This window comes from Rhinolophus sinicus, chromosome 14, assembly GCF_057876585.1.
Source record: "Rhinolophus sinicus isolate RSI-liver-muscle chromosome 14, RSI-T2T, whole genome shotgun sequence".
Taxonomy (NCBI): domain Eukaryota; kingdom Metazoa; phylum Chordata; class Mammalia; order Chiroptera; family Rhinolophidae; genus Rhinolophus; species Rhinolophus sinicus.
In genome coordinates, this window is record NC_142514.1 from 65,197,579 (window position 1) to 65,218,744 (window position 21,166).

At 35.1% G+C, this 21,166-nt stretch overlaps 1 protein-coding gene across 3 annotated transcripts in view; it reads left to right on the plus strand.

Moving 5' to 3' along the window:
- The window catches only part of HS2ST1 (heparan sulfate 2-O-sulfotransferase 1), a 173,031-nt gene that overhangs the window by 124,353 nt on the left and 27,512 nt on the right, over nucleotides 1-21,166 (plus strand). For all 3 annotated transcript variants that reach the window (XM_019751748.3, XM_019751747.3, XM_088791268.1), the window contains exon 2: nucleotides 15,133-15,371. In XM_019751748.3, the coding sequence (XP_019607307.1) occupies nucleotides 15,133-15,371 (239 nt within the window). The remainder of the gene's footprint in view (nucleotides 1-15,132; nucleotides 15,372-21,166) is intronic.

Sequence of the window (21,166 nt, forward strand, 5' to 3'; positions counted from 1 at the left end):
ATACTAGAACAACACTGAAACCTAATACGTTTTTGTTAACTCTGGTTTCTGACCCTGTAGGCATACTTCTCCATTTCATCCATATAACTAACATATTATGGGAACATTCTCTGTAGCATAATTTCTCATTGTTAGAGGCCAGTTTATTTCTAATGGAGTCCCATTTTATTTCCCACTTTTGCCTTTTTTTTTTTTTTTTGGTAGTCTAAGATAAACTGGAAATAATAAGCCTAAAGCCTAAATAAAACAAAATGGTTTGAAGGACAATTAAAATATAGGAACAAGGTTATTTGATGGGATCTACCAAAATTATTCAAATTCTTAAATCCTTATTCATAATTACAAGAATTGATATTTGCCCATTAAGAGTAAATGATTTATGAACCCCAGTGAAACTGGACACGGTGGGAAGGCAGGAGTTTGTATGTTTAACACATTCTGCAAGTCATTCTGATGTGTGCTCATATTGAAAACCACGACTCTAGGATATGATGTATTTCAAGCTCCAGTGAAATAATGGCAAGTTTTCAGCATCACCAATTCTAATTTTGAAACAGCTGCTGCATTAGGTTTTAGTTAATGATCTCTAAACCCAGCTGGATTTGAGTCCTAGTTACTCCTTATTCTTTTTACTTACTAGTCAATGGAGCACGAGGTGCAGTTGTTGAAGTGTGAAAATAATTCAACTTTGTAGACAGTATTGGCATTTCTTTCTTGATTTTGAAAATGCTTTAATCTTCTTGGCATGGGGTTTATTTCAACAATTAAAGCACGTCTATATTAATGGTAGTTTGGACTTCTGCTAACAGTTGAGGAAATTTCTGAATCTTCTTGACAGTTTAACATAAAAGCTAATATTTTGTTTGGATAACAAAACTTACATATAATTAGTCCTTCATTGTATTTTTCCTCCAGTGTTTTCATTTTAAGAACAATAAGTCTCTTCCCTTAATAATTTACTTGCCACCGTCTTCACATATTTTACATTATCATATCTTTATTTTTACTTTAAAAAATGCTAGCAGAGATTATCTAATAAGGCCCAAATATGTGCTTTGTGAATTACAAAACTCATCAAGTCCTCAAAAAACATTCCAAAGGCATATTGGAAAATGTGAAGCAAGGATATATGTCTTACAACTGCTTTATATTAAGTTGAAATATAAAATATGGATATTTAAAAGTGTACAGTGTGGTCAAAAACACTTAAAATGTTTATTAGCAGGTAAGCACATAATTTTGCAGTGATAGTGGCAGGATTGTTTTTGGTCGTATTGTACATGTGTTATAGGTAGTATTGATAAAAGAGATCTTTAGATTTTAGGTCAAAAACTGATGGTCTCAAAATTCTGTTTTGATGTTCTTTATTTTTAACTCTGTACTTTAACGCTATATTGGATGTAGCATATGACTAGTGTTTGCCAATATAGTTAAGAAACTGTTGTGTTTTCTCCACGCTGTCTTCCTGTGTCTGCTAGCTGGATGCAGAAGACATTGAGGACCTGGGGGAATGTCGAATTCACAGGCAGCAAGAAGCCCGATTCCTTGAATCATTGTGCAAAAGGGCATAACCTTTTGTTGAAATGTGAAAATAATTCACCTACCAGGTCATAACCAGGAACACTCACATTGGTACTTGAACAAGAACTAAAGTTGTAATAAACAATTGAAATTTTATTTATTCTAGTGACTTATGTTTCCCTAACTTTAATAGTGCCCCAGTGTATTACAGAGCCATCCTTCATTAAAGTCGCTCCTTTATCATCCTGCATGCCTTTCTCCAAAAACTCAAACACATGAATATATAGCTACCCATGAGGCTGGAAGGGAACAGATGCATATGATAGCCTCCAGTCCAGATCTTTTCTGCTGTCGTGCTTTTTCTTCCTTATCTTTCAGACCTGTTAGACTTATATAACTTCAAAATAAAAGCCCTTGTGAAATAGATGCTTCAACAGACCACCTACATGTTTGATTTCTCAATTTGAACTTCAGTGTAGGTTTCCAAATATCCTGAATTCCGTTCTTCTCCTGCCCCAATTGCTCTTCCTCCTGCCCCTGATTCTCAAATTTAGTGAACGGCACTGTCTTCCTCAGTACAGAAGCTTAGAGACCACACCTTAACCTCTTCCGATTCCCCCATCTACTTTTCCACCTAAGCTTCTATTCCTTTTGCTTATCTCTTACCAGTCCCCAAGCTTCATCCTTATTGCAGTTGCCTTCAGATCTTAATCCTCTCTATGTCTTCAGGCCATTAATACTCCTTTCTAAGGGATATCACTCTATCAAATGATGCCTCATGGAGTCTTGCATAGTGCAAGTCCCACAAGGGGTATTACCCAAAATGGTTCTACATTGCTTATAGAAGTTGTTCTTAAGTCATCCATAGATCTCAGTGTCCTCAAAACCCTTTCAGAGGGTTCACAAAATAGTTCACAACTGTTTTTTATAATAATTCTAAGGTGTTACTTGCCTTTTTCACTGGTTGATATTTGCACTCATGGTGCAAAAGCAATAGTGGTACCAAATTGTACTAGTAAGTAGTCATTGCATTCTGTACCACCTTGCACTCACACCTACAACCCTCCCCCCCTCAAAAAAAAAAAGCCATTTTCATGTAGAATGTCCTTTATAAAGCAGTTAAACTGATTAACTTTATTCAGTCTTGACTGTTTAATACATGACTTTTTAATACTCTGTGACAACATGGGAAGTACACCAAGCACTTCCGCAACCAAAGTACAATGGTTACCTTGAGGAAAAGCACTTGTGTTGATTGAGTTCCAAGCTCAACAAGCCACTTTTTTCATAAAACACTGTTTTTACTTGAAAGAACAACGAACAGACAAACTATGTTTATTCAGACTTGGATAGATGGCAGACACTTTCTGAGAAATGAACAAAGTGAGCTTATCACTTCAGAGAAAAGAACTGACAGTATTTATTGCCAATTAAAAATTTGACAAAACGTGTATCTGCCACCATGTGCATGACAGCCTCCCAATACGTAAGAGACTTTTCTGATGAGATTGGTGGCTATGAATGTGTTTTTTGTTGTTTGTTTGTTTGTTTGTTTTTGGAATTGTATAATTTAAATGCGTTACCGTTTGGAGGAGCTGCATAACTCCATGCCCCAATATTTTACAAATGACAGTATAAGGTAGATCAATATAATAATTTAGGAAGAGTTTATTAGCATGGTTTTATAGCACATTGCAGCTAACCTTTAAGAAGCTAATACTTGTTGAGTCTTAGCGTAGTGTCAAAAAAGAATATTCCTAGCTATCTGCAAAGGCTGTTCAAATACTCATTTTTCCAACTGTGTATCTGTATGAGTCTGATTTTCTTCATAGACTCCAACCCAAATCATATATGGTAACATTTTGAATAGAGAAGTAGGTATGGGAATAGTTGTCTTTCATTAAGCCAGATATTTAAAAATAGATGCAAAAATGTAAAAGAAGTCACTTTACTAATTTTTTTGGTTTGGAAAAATATTTTCACAAAATATGACATTTTGGCTAAGATATATTTTGCTAATGTAATATAAAAACTTATTTTTAAATGAATTAAATATTTTTAAAATGTTATCATTTTTATTTCTGATAATGATATTGATAGATGTAACCCACATGAACAAAAACTATTTGGAGTCCTCAATTTTTAAGCTTATAAAGAAGTTTTGAGACAAATAAATTTGAGAACTGCTGACTTAGAGGGCACAGTTCATATTCCCAGTATAGTGATTCAGACACTGTGATCTGGCCTCTGTCCACTGTCTGCCTCATGTTTTATCTTGTCCTTACTCCTTCTCCCATATCTAAGCTTATGCAGAACCACTTTTAGTACCTGCTCAGTGCACCCTGCAGTATTATGCCTCCAGGGCCTTTGCTCATGCTTTCTCCCCTGCCTGGAATGCCTTTCTTTTTCTACTCAGAGGGTCCCTTTCTTATCTGTCTCAGTCACCTCCTCTGTGACTCCTTCCCTAACCATCCTATTTTGGGGACCTCCATTGCATCTTGTATAAACTTTCATTATAATCTTACGCCACCAAACTCCCCAAGAGTAGGTTATATTTAGGACCTGGTGCAGTACTTACACATTAATAGAGTCTTGGTAAATATCTGTGGAATTAATGCAGCCAGTGTGAAGAACTTGGTTATAAATTATCACAAAATTCTCATTATTCAAAGCTACATAGTGCAGTATGACTCTGCTCATTACTTGAAGTCCTCCAGTAATCGTAGGAGATACATTCTATGCCTTTCTCAAGGTAGACAAAGATGTATCTGGGTGTCACTGAGTAAAACAAGATTATGGGAAAGTGCATAAGCATTCCACTCCCTCCTCTTGCTCAGTTGTCACTGAGCTGCTTCTGTCTTTATTTCTGCTTTTTCCTACCTTATTAGAGCTCGGGTATGGCTGGGTGGAAGGACTCCTCTGAAACACAGCTGTACTGGAGAGGAGAAATGTATATCATAGCGTTACGGAATTTGTCTAGTGGTAATGGACCCCAGAGGTCCCTTGGTTTCAGCTTTCATCAATACAGACATTCTTTCTGCCTCATCCTTTGGTGTGTCCTCATGCAGCCTCTATATGAGTGTCTCTAGAGACTAATAGCTTACCTCTCCCTAAACAGCATGTACTTTTCCTTTGTACTATTAATTATTTGAAAGCCCGTTCTCTCTTGAGCCACAGCCTATCTTGTCTTCTGGAATAATACTACAAAAATGGCACCTCCTTTTCATAATAACTTCTTTTAAGTTTTCACGATATTTGTAATACATTTATCGAAATTCTCTAAGTGCATTGATTTCCCCCCCCCTAAACAATCTTTGTGTGGCATGGTTCATCCAGCTCATTTCTATTTTGAATGTACTCTATTTTATGTGTGTGTCTAAAATGGACACAAAATATCTCTGTGTGATTGAATTGATTGAATTGAACAGATTTCTTATGAATTGTGCCTTCCTGTAATTTAAAACAGTAATTACTGTTTGGTTAGGAATATAGGCTTTGCTATCAGGCCCATTGAGGGTTTGGATTCTGAACAGAGTCTCAATTTGCATAATACTACCTGATAGGTAATAGCTGTAGGGTTATTGTAAAAATTAAAAAAAATAATGTACATTTAAATACGTAGCTGGCTCTTGATCTTTACATAGTAAAGACCCAATATGTGAAGCAGTTGTTACTATGATAATTATATGTTTAACAGTGTAGCCTAAAATTGTCATAGAGTTTTTTTAGCTGTTTCATACTACTGTTAAATAATTTTATAATCAAATTATGCTAGTATATTTGTTACATATCTACTTTTGCCACTATGCAGGCTTCCGTGCATTCCCTCATGACCCATCTCTACATTTTGAAAGCTAGTCCCATCCTTGCAAGACTCAACTTATTTAGTGTATCTTTCTCCAGAGTTTTTCCTCCCAATTCTTGGATCCAGGAGTATTTTGTTCTCTCTTATGGCATTTATTAGGGTGGAATTTGTTTGATTTTGTGTAAGATGGAAATTGAAAATAGAAATAAATCACTTAAGAAGTTTGTAGAAAGGTAAGAGATGTTTTGAGATGTAATCTCTTGGCATAATTTAAGAAAAGGGAAAAAGCATGTTAGGTGCACTGCCCATGTTCTATCAGAGTATTAATTTCAGGTGGCTGAGATATGTAAAGAGTGAAATCTTGAAGTCAACTCATCTATGATTTTTAACTAGAACATATTATGTATTTTAAAAAGTACTTGCCAAAGCTATAGACACACCTATAATATTATCACGCTGTGTTTAACTGTGCGGCTCCACTCCTTTCTACTACAGGAACAGACGACGTCTCCACACCCACTATGATGTGGGACTCAGGCTCTGGAGTCAGATTGACCTGGGCTGGCATCCCGCTTTCAGGCTCAGCTAGTGATAACTTCTTTGAGACTCCCCTTCCCTCATAATGATGGTGCCTATTAGGGTTGTTTTAAGAATCAAAACACGAGATAATGCACGTACAGTCATGCACCACTTAACAGTGAGGATACATTCTGAGAAATGTGTTCTTAGGCAATTTAGTTGCACAAACATCACACACAAACCTGGATGGAATAGACTACTACACACATAGGCTGTATGGTATCACCTGTCACTCCCAGGTTACAGACCTGCACTGCATGTTACTGTACAAAACAGCATGAGATTAATAATAACATTATTATTATTAGCTTTAATTCACTAGCAAGCATTTCGAGCACTATGTTGAATAAGAGTAGTGAGACTGTACGTCATGCCTGGTTTCTGATTTTAGGAGAAAAGCTTTCAGTCTTTCATCATAGAGTATAATGGCAGCTGTAGTATTTGTAGAGGAAGTTCCCCTCTTTTCCTATTTTTCTGAGAGTTTTTATCACAGCCACGTATTAAATTTTGTCATATCCCTTTTTTTAAAATAGATAGATATGATCATGTGAATTTTTTCTTTTTTAGCCAATTAATATGACAGATTACATTGACTGATTTTATAATGTTGAACCTGCTTTGCATGCCAGGAATAAAACATACTTGGTAATGGTGTGTAATTCTTTTTATATATTGCTGAATTCTGTTTGGTAATATTTTGTTAAGGCATGTTCATCTGTAGTTTCCTTGTTTTGGTCATGTTTTTGGTTTTGTATCAAGGTAATATTAGCTTTATAAAATGAATTGTGAAGTGTTTTCTATTTTCTGTAATAGATGGTGTACAATTGATGTTAATTCTTCTTTCAAGATTTTGTGAAAGTCTCCAGTGAACCATCTGTGCCTGGGGAATTCTTTTTGGAGACTTTTAAAATTATTAATTCAATTACCTTAGTCATTATAGGGCTATTCAAATTATAAATTTCATATTGGGTGAGTTGTGGTAGTTTGTATTTTGAGGAAGTTGTACATTTCATAAAGCTGTGAAATTTGTGTGTGTAACATTGTTTTTAGTATTTGGTTATTATCCTTTTGATGTCTGTAGGCTCTATAGTGATACCTTATTCCTGATATTAGTAATTTGTGTTTGTTTTTATCAGTCTTGCTAAAGGTTTATCAGTTTTATTGATCTTTTCAAAGAACCAGCTATTTGTTTCATTAATTTTTTCCCTGTTGTTTTTCTGTTTTAAGTTTAATTGATTTTTGCTCTTATCTTTATTAATTCTGTTTTTTCTTGCTTTGGTTTTATTTTGCTCTATTTTTTAGGTTCTTGAGGTGGGAGCACTTAGATTGTTGGCAAGAGACTATTCTTTTCTGATGTATACACATAGTGCTGTAAATTTTCCTCTTAGTCCTGCCTTAGCTGTATACCACAAATTTTGTTTTATCTTCATTTTCAGTCACTTCAACATATTTTAAAAATTTTCTATCATACTTTTATTGTTTTGTTTGTTCTTTGTTTTTTTGTTTCTGTTATCCTTTTTCTGTATAATTGTAGGTTACTCTTATTTTTTTTAGAATTATATTTTGATTTATCTATAGTTTTTTTTGAGTTTAATGTTCTTATATAGCTTTATAAATGGGTTCTTCATGTACATTATATGATTATCACAGTCTACTGATGTCATTATTTTACCAATTCAAGTAAAGCATAGAAATCTTACCTCCATTTACATCTCTTTACTAAGTACCATTTACATATAATTGTATTAAATATTTCCTCTGCGTACATTTAGAACCATATCACACAGTGTTATAATTTTTGCTCTGCTAAATGTATTTTTGAAAACTCCAGAGAAGGAAAGCTTACTCCAGTTACCCATATTTTGGCTCCATTTTTGTTCTTGTTTTTATTGTGTTAGGTTCCTTCTTTTATTCATTCCTTTTTGTTCAGAAAACTTCCTTTACCCAATCTTTTAGAATGGAACTATTGGCAATAACTTCTCTTAATTTTCTTTCATATGGGAATGTTTTACTTTCCCCTTTCCTGAAGATTATTTTCTCTGGGTATAGGTTCCTTTCATTTCAGTACTTGAAAAACATTGTGCCACTTCCTTTTGGCTCTATAATTTCTGGTGAGAAATCTGCTGTTATTACATTTTTCTGCTATAAATAAGCAGAAATAAGTGCTTCATCTTCTCTGACTGATATATATATATATATGTGTGTGTGTGTGTGCATGTATATATATATATATATATACATGCACACACACACACACATATATATATATATATATATTTGTCTTTAGTTGCCATAAGTTTAGTTATGATGTGTCTTTTCATGGATATCTTTGGTTTATCTTGTTTGGAGTCTGCTCAGCATCTTGAATCTTTATGTTTATATCTCTTGCCAAATGTGTAAAGTATTTCAGCCATAACTTCTTTGAGTACTCTTCCAGCCCTGTCTATTTTCTCCTTTACTTCCAAGACTCTGTGATACCAATGTGAGATCTTTTGTTATATCCCACAGTTCCCTGAGGCCTGCTTTTCCCCCCAGTATATTTTCTCACTGTTACTGCAATTGTGTGATTTCTTTTGTTCTATCTTCCAGTTCACTAAACGTTTTTCCTTCCCTTCCATTCTTCTATTGAGCCTGTTTCTTGAACTTTTTATTTTGATTATTTTAAAATTATAAAATTTCCATTTAGTTCTTTTTATATATCTGTTTCATTACTGAGCCTATTTGCTGAGACTTTCTATGTTTTCATTTGGTTTAAGCTTGTTTTTTTATTGTTCTTGCATTTTTATCATGACTGCTTTAAATCTTTAGTAATTCTGCCATCTCTATCATCTTGGTGTTGTCATTTCTTGATTGTCTCATTCACTGAGTTTGAGATCCTCCTGGTTCTTGATATGTTGAATAGTATTTGATCGAAACCTGGACATTTTTGTATTATGTTGTGAGACTCTGGATCTTATTGAAGCCTTCTGTTTTAATTGACATTTTCTGACAGTGGCCTGGCAATGGAAAGGGTACTAGATTGTTACTGCTAAGTGGTGGTAGAAATTCAGGTTTCCTATTCGGCCTCTATCAACACCTGGTGTTCGTTGTTCCTGCTCGGCAGGAGTGGGGGTGGCCTGTTACACTGGGTGATGGTTCAAGTCCTTACTCTCCGCTAGGTCTCCTCTGACACCACCACGCAGGGAGAGGAAGGGGCCTCTCAGTACTGTCATCTAGAGGTGAACATCCAGGCTTCTTGCTGGGTCACCACGGACACTGACGTGGTGCCTTGGTACCTGCTGCCTGGGAGGAAAGTCATGGCTCCCTGCTTGGTTTTCTCTGACATCACCCTATCACGGACCCTGAATACTGCGCTATGCCCTTGTGAGGGTGAAAGTCTAGGCTCTCCCCCTTGGCCTGTGAGGGTAGGGGTGGAGCCACATTGTTTTCTGTGGAGTTTGACTAAAATAGAGTGGTTATTGTCTAAAAGTTTTGTGTTGCTATGCTGTCCCTTTCTCCAATGACAGAGAGCACGCTTTAGTTGGGGTTCTTTTCGTGTGTGTTCATTTCTGGGCTGCCGGCTTCTACTGCTTCAAGTCCGGGACACACGAGGCTAAAAGAAACCTTAAGAAACTTACCACTGTGTTGTTCCTCAGGTCTTAGGACCCTAACTTGTCTACCTTCTTGTTTCTACCTTTTGGAGTCTTATGTTGGTCTTATATAAAACATGCAGGGTTCTTAGTTATACTTAGCAGCAATAATAGTGAAACACAAGTCTACTCCATTTTCCTTGAAGTGGAATCAACTCTTTTTTAGAAGATGGTCCATGTAAACATACTTGTAATTTTAATGATAACACATGCATCCTTTGTGTACTGCCTGGAAATCGCACAAGAAAGTGTTTGCCATTGTTCAGAGTCCAGCCTTCAATCTTTCACATATTATAGAATTTTTTTTTTGTCAGTCCCCATGTGATTGAATTCAAATAGACTTATTCAGCCTAAAAACATTATTAAGAAAATGATGTATTCAATCAGAAAACCAATTTATTTCATTCATAACGATTACAAAATATTACTTCCGTAAGGATCATATAGTGTTTGGTTGGGTAGTACTTTCTCAGTAAGTGGTACTGAAGAAAGAATTTATTAAATAGCCTCAAATAGCTTTCTTTTGGTGCACCTTTGTTGCTTTCTACTTCTCATTGTACACACAATATATAGTAAATAAATTATAGTTCATAAGAGTATTTGGGGATTCACACAACTCAGGATTTAGCTCTAGAAAATGTTAAGGATCCACTTTAGTTCAGTTATTTGATGGCACCAAGCTTTTAGAGCCCAGCTTGTCTAGCTCTGAAATAGGCATACTTGCCAGGGAGTTCTGACAGGTCAACTTTTGTTTCATGGCACCCTCATCCATAAACATTTCTCAGATAGACACTGCCAATTTCCTCTGTGATTTCTCTTTGCCTGCAATCCCACTTTTAACCTCTTTTTTTTTTTTTTAAATGTATACTAATGCCTCCAGGCAGTTTACTAAAGAGGTTGTGTTGTCATAGGAGCCTTTTTTTTTGGGGGGGGGGGTGTAATTAATAAGGGGTCACCTCCCCTGCCCTCTATGCATGTCCATAGTTGGACTCTTAGAAGAAGCCCTGGAATGCAAACGTCAGCCTTTCTGAAGAGAGGGTCCATAGTTTTCATCATATTCTTAAAGGAATTCATGACTCCCAAAATCATTATGTGCCACTAATACATATTTTTGTTCCGTTTCATTATGCATACATAGTTTAAATCTCTTATAAACAACCTTAGCTTAATATCTACTGAAGCTTTAATATTGTTATTGCCAATCTCTATGTTTTCTTCCTATAATTATAAATATTAAAATTTGGTAATTTTCCTTCTTAATGTTGTTTGCCTTTTATTTGCTAGTCATCTAACTATATATATTTTTTATTTTAATGTGCAGAAGTTTCTGTATTTGATGGCAAGGCAATTTGTTGACCTTTCCTTTTGTTGTTTTCTTTATTCCTCCAGTCCTAAACTATTATCCACAATACAGAAATACTATACATTTTGCACATTTGTGAACTGTTCATTTTCTGCTGAGACTATTGTAAAATTGATCTTTGGGGGTTAAGGGGTTACATTCATAGTCATTGAATTTGTACAAAACACATAACTTATTCTTCTCTGTAAATTATTTAATACATTGGATATTTAATTAAATATTCAAAGAGAACAGGTGTTACCCAAAATAATAATCTTAATGTTAAAAAAAATATAGTGGTTAAAAGACACGTTGTTGTGAAAAGAAAAAGATCTTCAATTTTCGTATCTTCAGTTTTTCTGTAGTTTGATATATACATTTTTTTTTCTTTTTTTTTTTTTTTACATTTTATTTTATTAAATTTATTGGGGGTGACAATTGTTAGTAAAATTACATAGATTTCAGGTGTACAATTCTGTATTACATCATCTATAAATCCTATTGTGTGTTCATCACCCAGAGTCAGTTCTCCTTCCATCACCATATATTTGATCTCCCTTACCCTCATCTCCCACCCCCTACCCCACTTACCCTCTGGTGATATATACATTTTTGTGACTTTAATGCTGTGTGGAATTTAGCTTGGTGTATTTAATGCAATGTTTTATACTTAGCTTGATCATTATATATATTTTTTCAATAAATGAGACCTTTAATGCACTGTCAATGAAGAAATAGGTAATTATTGCTATTATGAATGGTCTTTCAAAAGACTTGAGTTTGTGGATAATCTGCCACATGGAAAAAGTTCATGGAGTTGAGATATATGCCACTTTGAACAGGAGCCTGGATGAACTAGAGTTGCCATGGAGTTCAGTGTCGCTCTTCACTGCTGGACACATTAGTGCCAGTGGTGTCTGCCCTGCTGGGGAGACACTCAGACTGTATCCCCAAGACTCTCAGACTGTACCCCATGTTATTTGTAAGCTATACATTTTGTGGTGGTCCCGTAATAGCTTACATAGCAGAGTCTATATAATTTATTACCAAAACATGAAAACCCTTACTTCAGAATGCTTCTTTAGTATTTTAAATATACTGCCTGCCTGTATTTTAAATATACTGCCTGTAAGTGCACTACAAATGTGCTGTGATAAAGCTTCCCCACTGATTTAAGAGAGACAGTGGGGAAGCTTAAACTAGATGCAAAGCATCTAAATGCGGAGCATCTTTGATCAAAAAGAATTGAACTATCAGATACTTTGTAAGTCAAGAACATGGCCATATTGCAAACAGTCTTACTGGGTTTAAGTATTGTCACAGGAGAAAAGAAAGAATAGTTTACCATTAACAGTAGTGACTGTTAATGTTCAACTGAGATTTGATTTTATAAACATATATTACTAACAAACATTCTCTTAATTTTCCAAACTAATTTTATCTTTTATGTAGTTTTAGGTATAACACTGTTAATAATTATCCTGTTTGTTTAAGCAAAGTAAAAACACTGGAAAAATAGAAAATGCATACAAATACATTATTTGAATGAATAAAGTAATGACTCCCATATTTGTACCTTTTCATAATTTAAGAAATTTTTTAAATTGTGTGAAATATACAGTTGATATAATTGAATACACACAATGAACCAAGAACTATGATTAATTCTGAAAACATGCTCATTTCGTCGTCCAGCTAGAGTTTTTAGCACCTTATAATAAAGAAAAATCCACAGACTAAATAATAACTTCTTTTTAAAAATACTTTAATTGGCTAACTTTCAAAGCAATTATTGGGCATGTAAAATTTTTTCAGTAGAAGGCATAATTACTAAACTACTAATACTGCAGTTTTTCCTTAATCATTGTTTCCTATAGGTAAACAGGATACCCATCTATGAGATAACATAAAATCTGCTTTTCTAAATACTTGATTTCAGAGAAATTAGTGAAAGTAAATTCAACATTGTTGATTGTAGGTGAATATTAATCTTGAATAATTCATGCATATCTGGGCTGCTAGAGGAAACTTTTATACCTCTTTCAGCATGTGAATGACTGCAGCACTGTTTTATTTCTCTTAGAAAAAGGAGGGTATGTGGACAGAACAATACCATAATAGTTTTGGACTATGATGACAGTTTGAAGTTGTTTGGAAGATTATTGAATATAATAATGTACATAAGCTCTCAATAAATACCTGCTGAATTTAATTAGAGGCGACTTCCAGATCCTATGTAGATGCTTATAGCATCAGACGTTATACATTACTTTGATATATAGTTTCATTTGGAAAGCATTGTTAATCTGAAAAATACACTTTCTAACATATGGTGTGTCTATCTTAAAAGTCTGTCCTGGCTTCTTTTTCTTTCTATTTCTTCTTAGCCTCTTTCTATGAATTATCTTTTTCTACTTTCTCCTTAAATGTTGATATTTCCTAAGATTCTGTCCTAGGTTCTCATCCCATGTTACATATTCTAGATTATCTAGGCAATTTCATCCATTCCCATGGTTTTCCCAGACATCTTTCTTCTACTTGGACCTTTATTCTCAACTCTCAACCTCTATATACCCAATTATCTACGTAACACCTCCTGGATGTCACAGGCAACCCAACAGTATGTTCAACATTAAGCTCATCTCTTTCGCCCCACATTCCCAATCAACTCTCCCAAGGGGAAAAACAAGAGGATACATATATATGTGTATACATATAGAATATAGGTACCTCTCCTCCTGTTTTGGAAAGCCTACTGTTAATAAGCAGCAGGCCTGGAACTTTAAGTCTTCTGAATGGAATCCTCAGCTCAGAGTGTACTCTCCGTAACGTGGTGACCATATCTTCTGAATCAAAATTTGGCTGATGGTCTAACAATATTTTAAGCCTGAACGTGTTATTGTAATTATAGCACATACCGTATTTCCCCGACAATAAGACCTAGTCAGACTATTAGCTCTAATGTGTCTTTTGGAGCAAAACTTAATATAAGACCCACTCTTATTTTAATATGATATAAGACTGAGTATAATATAATGTAAAGTAATGTAATGTAATGTAATGTAATAAACACCCAGTGTTATTTTAATATAATATAAGACCCGGTCTTATATTAATTTTTGCTTCAAAAGGTGCACTAGAGCTGATGGCCCGGATAGATCTTATTTTCGGGGAAACACGGTATTACTTTTTCATGTCACTTTATTAAGTCATGGGCATTACAATAGGTAGACACTAATAACAACACATATAATGTAAAGTTGCAATTATGGTAAGTACACGATATATAGTATGAGGTACATTGTGTATACATACATTTGTGTGTGTGTGTGTGAGATTTGACATAGTTAGGGAGATCAAATAATGCTTCCCTTGGTGTTGGTTAAATTCGTTGTGAGGGTTGAGGAGTTCACCAGGCAAAGTTGGGGTATGGGGAGAATGGAAGAGTGTTGAAGACAGGTGAGGCAGCTTACACAGAGATCTGGTGATAGTAGGTGCCTACTATGTGAGCAGCTGTTTCTGTGCAAAATAATTTGCAATCTTGTTAGAGATTTTTCCCCTTATTTCTTCCTTCCCCCTTTCTTCTTTATTCTAAAAAATATATATTTGAAGCTGTACGTTATATTAAATAGAGAGTAGTAGAAAGCAAAATGTAACTGCTTCTCAAACTACTTGGTAGACAATGATTCAAATTCGATGAATCATGGGATTTAAGGAATAAACATAGACAGGACTTATCTATAATGCAACACCAAAAAGAAAAAGGTTTTGTGATGGTGTTGTTTTCATTCTTGTTACCTAAAATTACACCAGTGTTTATAATCTGTTGCCAGGGCACAACTAAACCCCGAGTAATAAATTTCAAAATCTGCTTAAATTTAAGTGACTTATTTTCTAAATGCATTTTATACTGTGAAGTTTAATATTCTATATAATCTGCCTTTGTGCGTTTGAGAATTAATTCAGACTGTAGACATCTATTAGAAAATAATGTGACTTTTGAACTACACTGAAGAACTCTCTGGTCTGTGGTGTTCTAAACTTGATTATTCTTTATTCTGTTGTTCTATTTTATAGGCATATGTATTATCCTTCAAAGGTAGTTGTGACGTTTGGTCCTCAAAACATTTCTTCAACTGCTCTTCACCAGTTCTTGAAAAGGAATATTATATTCCAGGAACAGGAAATTACTTTCAGTGTTTTATAACTTCCTTATAATGCCCTTAAAAACTGAGTTCATATCTCTTTCTTTGCAGAAAGGGCTATTGCAAGACATGAAGTCCGAGAAATTGAGCAGCGACATACAATGGATGGCCCTCGGCAAGATGCCGCTTTAGATGAGGAAGAGGACATGGTGATCATTTACAACAGAGTCCCCAAAACTGCAAGCACCTCTTTTACCAACATTGCCTATGACCTGTGTGCAAAGAATAAATATCATGTTCTTCACATCAACACTACCAAAAATAATCCAGTGATGTCACTACAAGATCAGGTAAATACCATGTAGGGAACACCTAAATGTTTTCTGACACTCCCTCACTCAAATTTTGTCTCAAGGGGACAAAGCACTTGGGTGCTGACCCCAATGAAGTCTCTTGGGGAAGGGATCTACCAAACTTCAACATAATTTTACATTCTTCACAGTGTTTGGTACATTTCCTCACATATAGTATGTATTCAGACATTTGTGGAATAAATGAATTAATAGCTCACATTTTTGAAGAGAAAATTTACACACTTCAGTATGGTATCCTTTAAAAAATATAAAATATTAGCAAGACACCGTGCAATAAAAATTATTATATTGTCTCAACTTATTATGATAGAGAAATCTTTAGTTCATGAATACCTGTGTTCTGTATGGCTCAATTTTATGACCAGCCTCCTGAATTTCATCTTATCTTTATTAGTAATTTATATATATATATAAATTGGCATATATATATATATATATATGTAAAAGCGCCTGGAAAAATAGGGATTTTGGCTTATATTTTAACATCATCTTGCCTTTTAAGTTGTCAGGACACTTTAGATAAACAGATGGATAGATAATTTTATGGACTAGTTTTAAGAAAAGTAGAGGAAATTATCTCATGAAATGAAATTTACTCACCTCTTTAGTCCTAGTAGCACACATTTTCTCCACACCTAGAATTCTAACTATAATTATAAATAAAGTTCTTTCTACAGATATTGAAGGGAATGGGAATTAGGCCCCATGCAATAATATTTGAAAATACTATCAAGGATTAAATGCCATCCTGGGGTAGCCTTATTAGAAAAGCATTTGTGATGGTCATATAGTTAGAATGTATCATTTGAAAATATCTGAACTTGTTTTGTTGCAGCATTGACTGTTATCCACTATTTAGCATGTCTATAATCCTCATTCTGAAGCAAGAGAGTAGCACTGATGCACAAGGTTAAGGTTTGCTTTTCTTGCTAGAGCTGTTTGTAAAGGACAGTTGTATATGGCGTATCATGTGACCATGTAACTCTTGGCTCTCTGCAGTATCTTCAGTTACGCTTCTTCATAGAACCAAACTCTGCATCCATTAGCCAAGCCAAATAACTTGTCCATAAATGAGAAAAAACATGAGCTTATTTCGCTAAATGGGTCATAAAAACTATTCATTACATAATATTGTATATCTCAAAGGCAAGTATTCTAAATAATCAGTTTTTATATGTGTATTAGATTTTAAATCTGTTTTCATGATTGCTTTTCAGAATATATCTTGATTTAAAAGGAACATTTCTTAATGCTCATGTAATTTTAGAATTCTTCAGTAGTAATTTTAGAAAAATGAAGTTAGCTTGCTTGTTCAGTTTTCGGAGTTGTTTTGTGTCCAGCCTTGTAAAGTTATCTGGCAGCTACAAGATGGCCAACAATCACATCGACCATTTTTTTCAGAAAATATAAATCTACACAAGCTCACCACATAGATATTTATTGGCATCATGCAGTGGTACATTTTCCCAGTTGCATTTGAATGAAATAAAGCTTCTATTTTTCTTTCAATTGCTTGTTAGTTATACGTGTGTGTGTGTGTACGCACACACAGACACAACCAGCAGAAGAGAAGCATAAACACGATTTTAAAAGCAATCGGATTACATAATGAACAACACTTGGGACACGTTGTTGTGTGGGGCAGAGGAGAGGAATAGTTTTAATCATTAGCTAACATACTTCAAAATATCAGCTAGTAGTTCAGAACCTGGTCTTAATTAGGCATGGCTTATATACCCAGTGTTCTCTGATATACCATGCTGAAGCTGTTCACTGGTCTCTTGCTCGATATAGAAGCAGTTGTTCAAACAAGTCATAGTTACTGCTTCCCTTTCTTCTGCATCACAAATTAGATAGCATTATTTTTTCATTTCCAATCTAGTAAGCTTCTAAATTATACTAGATGCCTTGAAAATAATTTTTTAAATATTCCCTGAACCCTATTTTGTATAACATACTTTGATTTTAATACCATATTTTTGTTCTTGTGTACTATTCTCAACTGCTTTATTATTCAAATAGGAATTAAATGACTTATTTTGCTCTTTTCTGAGAAATGGTTTCTAAACAATATCTGACTGAAGTGAGACGTAAAAGGTGAGATTCTTATTAAATCTGCTGTTGTCCCAGTCATTTATTTAAAGCCCAGTTTACTCCTAAAAATATTTTGGGATATAATAGGTGACCACACTCCACTCTTTATTCCCGCACCTTCCAACCTCAACAGTCCAGTCTGTTTAACATCTGCCTTTAGCCTTTTAGCCTCAGCTCGTTCCTAGATGTATTTTGTACATACTGTACTAGGCATTGTGCTAAACTATTTACATGCATAATTATTTCTTTCAAAAATTTTGGAGGCCAAACCCAAATATTTTTAGTCTGGTATAAAACAATTCAATGTGTACTAGTTAGGCATATTCTGCTATTTTAGAAATAGTTGTCAACTCTGTTTTTAACTTTTCATTTATTTACTGAGCATGTTATATGTACAGTGATTGTGCTATGTTCTTTAGGGAAATACCAAAGAAATTAAAAGCAAGGCCATATCTTTCATGGAGCTTATTTATAATTTACTTGGTAATGTAAAACATGGATGCAGGAACTATGAGAACTGTTCAAAGAAAACATCGATATGTGGTATTGTCACCAAAATGTTTAACCAAAAATATTTCTCACCAAAATATTTAACTTGGACATCCTCGTGAGGAGACAGGCAAATCCAAGTTGTAGAACATTCTCTAGAACAACTGTTCTGTAGTGTCCGTGTCATGACAACCAAAAAAAGTCAGGGTTGGGGTTGGGGTTGGACAGTCTTCTCTAGACTAGAGGAGACTAAAGAGACATGAAAACCAAATGTAACATGTGATCTGTGATTGGATCCTTGATCAAATATGTCTGCTACTTTCAAATAGTTCAGGAAAAATTATATGCCCGTGTGCGCGTGCGTGTGTGTGTGTGTGTGTGTGTGTGTGTGTGTGTGTAGAGAAAGGGAGAAAGAATATACACAAAAGTGGCAAAATGTTAACAGTGAATCTTGGTGAAGTGTACAGATGCTGACTACAATTCTTACAACTTGTCTGCAGGTTAGGAATTTTTAAAAATTAAGAGGTTGGGATAAAATTAAGAGGAAAAGTTAGAACGAGGAGATTAAAAGATAAACATTTGAGATAATAAATCATGAGAAAACTGAATGATAAGAAAAAGATAGACTCAGGCATGAAAGTTATATTTTTGAGATGGGCTTTACTTGGTTAATAGGAATTGGTAGGAGACAGGTACTCAGTTAGCTCTTCTAATTGGGAAAAAAACGTTTACTCTGCTATTAAGAAAATATTTCTACATTAAAATACATCTTGTCTTTAAAGTAACTATTTCAAATAGATGTAAGTGGCAGCATCTTTTTTTCCTTCTTCTTTTTTTTGGGGGATAGATTCTTTTATTTATGAATGGTGCTATCCAGGAGACAAGTGGCAACATCTTTTAAGATGTTTCTTGATTTTTTTCTGAGCTCATATATTTATGTCTATGATTGTATTTAACCCTTTTCTGTTTAGATATTGGAAATATCCAGAATTTGCATTCTCTATAGGACAACATAGTAATTGTTTTTTCTTTTAATTCACTATTAAGTCGACTTCTGGTCATTTGCATTAGAGCCCATGGTTTGAAATTAGTTGCAGATACGATCACTGCTCTTTTAGCACAGCTCTTTGGATGAGTACTTATCAACCTATAATCTTCACCAGTTAAAATGCAGATTCTGAATCAGAAAGACTAAGATAGAGCCTGATATTCTGAATTTCTAAAAAGCTTGTGTTGAGTCAGAACCTCCTCAAGGTAAATCTGAAATTGGCTCCCATGCATAGGGGACAGGGAGAAGCCGAAGGAAATGGCAGACCACCCCAGACTGGTAGGTGGCAGGATTAATATCAAGGGAACTTACGAGGCTTGTCTTGGGTAACCACACAACGAACTTTCCACACCCACCCACAAAACCATAAAATTTTACTTGGAGGCCTTAACTGGGGTCAGTTACATACACAGGGGATCTTCGCTGGGTTTGGTCATGCAATCAGTCCAGATCATCTCATCAGCACATTACTGTCTCAAGGGTGTGTCCTTGGGCAGCTTGGAGCGTGGGGAAGGCAAGAGGAGCACACATTCCATGCACGGGAGAGGGCACGAGGAGCCTCCAGCTGCCCTCATCCAGCTTGTGGGTCAAACCAGCAGTCACGTCTTCATGGCGACCTTCCCCAACAGCTTTCACTTGATGTCACAACTGATGCTTCCGGGCCTTGAACCACAGTTGGAGTAGCAAAGATCTAGAAGATGATTCTCAGTGGCATTACAGGCAGATGCATATATAATCTTCTTAGGATGGTAAGTTACTTATCTTTAAATTCATATTTCTCCCTCGCCAACAAAATCCAATTCCCTACCTAGGCTAACAGGCCCTTTTTAATCACACCCTTGTCTATTGTTCCAACCTCGTACTTCCTAGCCACACTGGCCTTTTGGTTCATTGAACGCACAAGCCTTTCCCACTACAAGGTCTCTGCATTTACCATTCTTCTTAGAATGCATTTCTTCTGGCTTCTCACAGTTGGCTTCATCTTATCCATTTCAAGTTTCAACGTACATGACATTTCCTTAGAAAAACCTTATTTGGGTATCCTCTATATTAAAAACCTCTTCCAAGTTAATGTGTATCAGCATTCTTTCTATAGCTTTCCTATTACTTATTGATTTACTTGTTTACTGTCTGTCTTTTCCTCTATTACAATATAAACTCTTTAAGGGCGGAAACCTTGTCCGTCTTGTTCAGCACTGTATTTCCTGTGCTTAAGAACAGTGCCTGAGACATCATACATGCTCCGTAATTTTTTTGTTGAATGAATGAATGGACAGATAAACCAACTTAGGCTCTGAAAATAGTTCTTAGCTAAGCAAAATACCATGATAATTATTGGCAGAGTGAGCCCCTCTGATGTTGGTAATAATATGATCTACCCTTAATCTCAGATGATTTGGAACACCTCCCACCCCCACCACCTTCCCACACACACACACAAAAGGGTGGAACGACTCATTTCTGACCTTTAGTGAAGATATTATATTTTATTGCTACTGAACCTTTCTTATATTTTTATCCAGCTATTACTCAGTTTTCCTCTTTGTGTAGAGAACTTTCTCTCTTGTTTCATAAAACTCCCCATGCTATACAGTGAATTTTTTTTTAAGTCTATGCATGAGTAGGAGTTTGGTATATAGTAATTACCCAAGTTAATGGTAGTATTCATTCAATAAGTAGTAATTACAAAGTTGGAATTTGTCCAGGCTGTTCAGAATGGCATTCCTACTTTTACATAGTGAAAACAAGTTCTTTTGTGATCACAGATAATCATAATGTTGAGACTAATCTTATTAAGAATGTAGGTCTAGATACACTGTTAATGAGATGGTGCTTTCTTAGCTGTTTCCTATAGCACTGGTGCAGGTCTGATTCAACTAGCGAATAAATCACACCACTCCCTACATTGCTTTTGTTTTCCCAAAAGGTACTTTTCTGATTACTTGCTAGCCTGACTCTGCTTCAGTTATAAAATCTGACAAAATTCACAGTATAGAATCTGCTCCAGGCTAGCCATAAAAAACATCTCTTCATCTACTATATCTAACTGCTTCTAAAACATCCTTGATGGCCTATTTCAGTCAGAGTATGGAAATTCTCTTTGAATAAAGTCACCATGGTGACTATTTCTTCTCCTCAA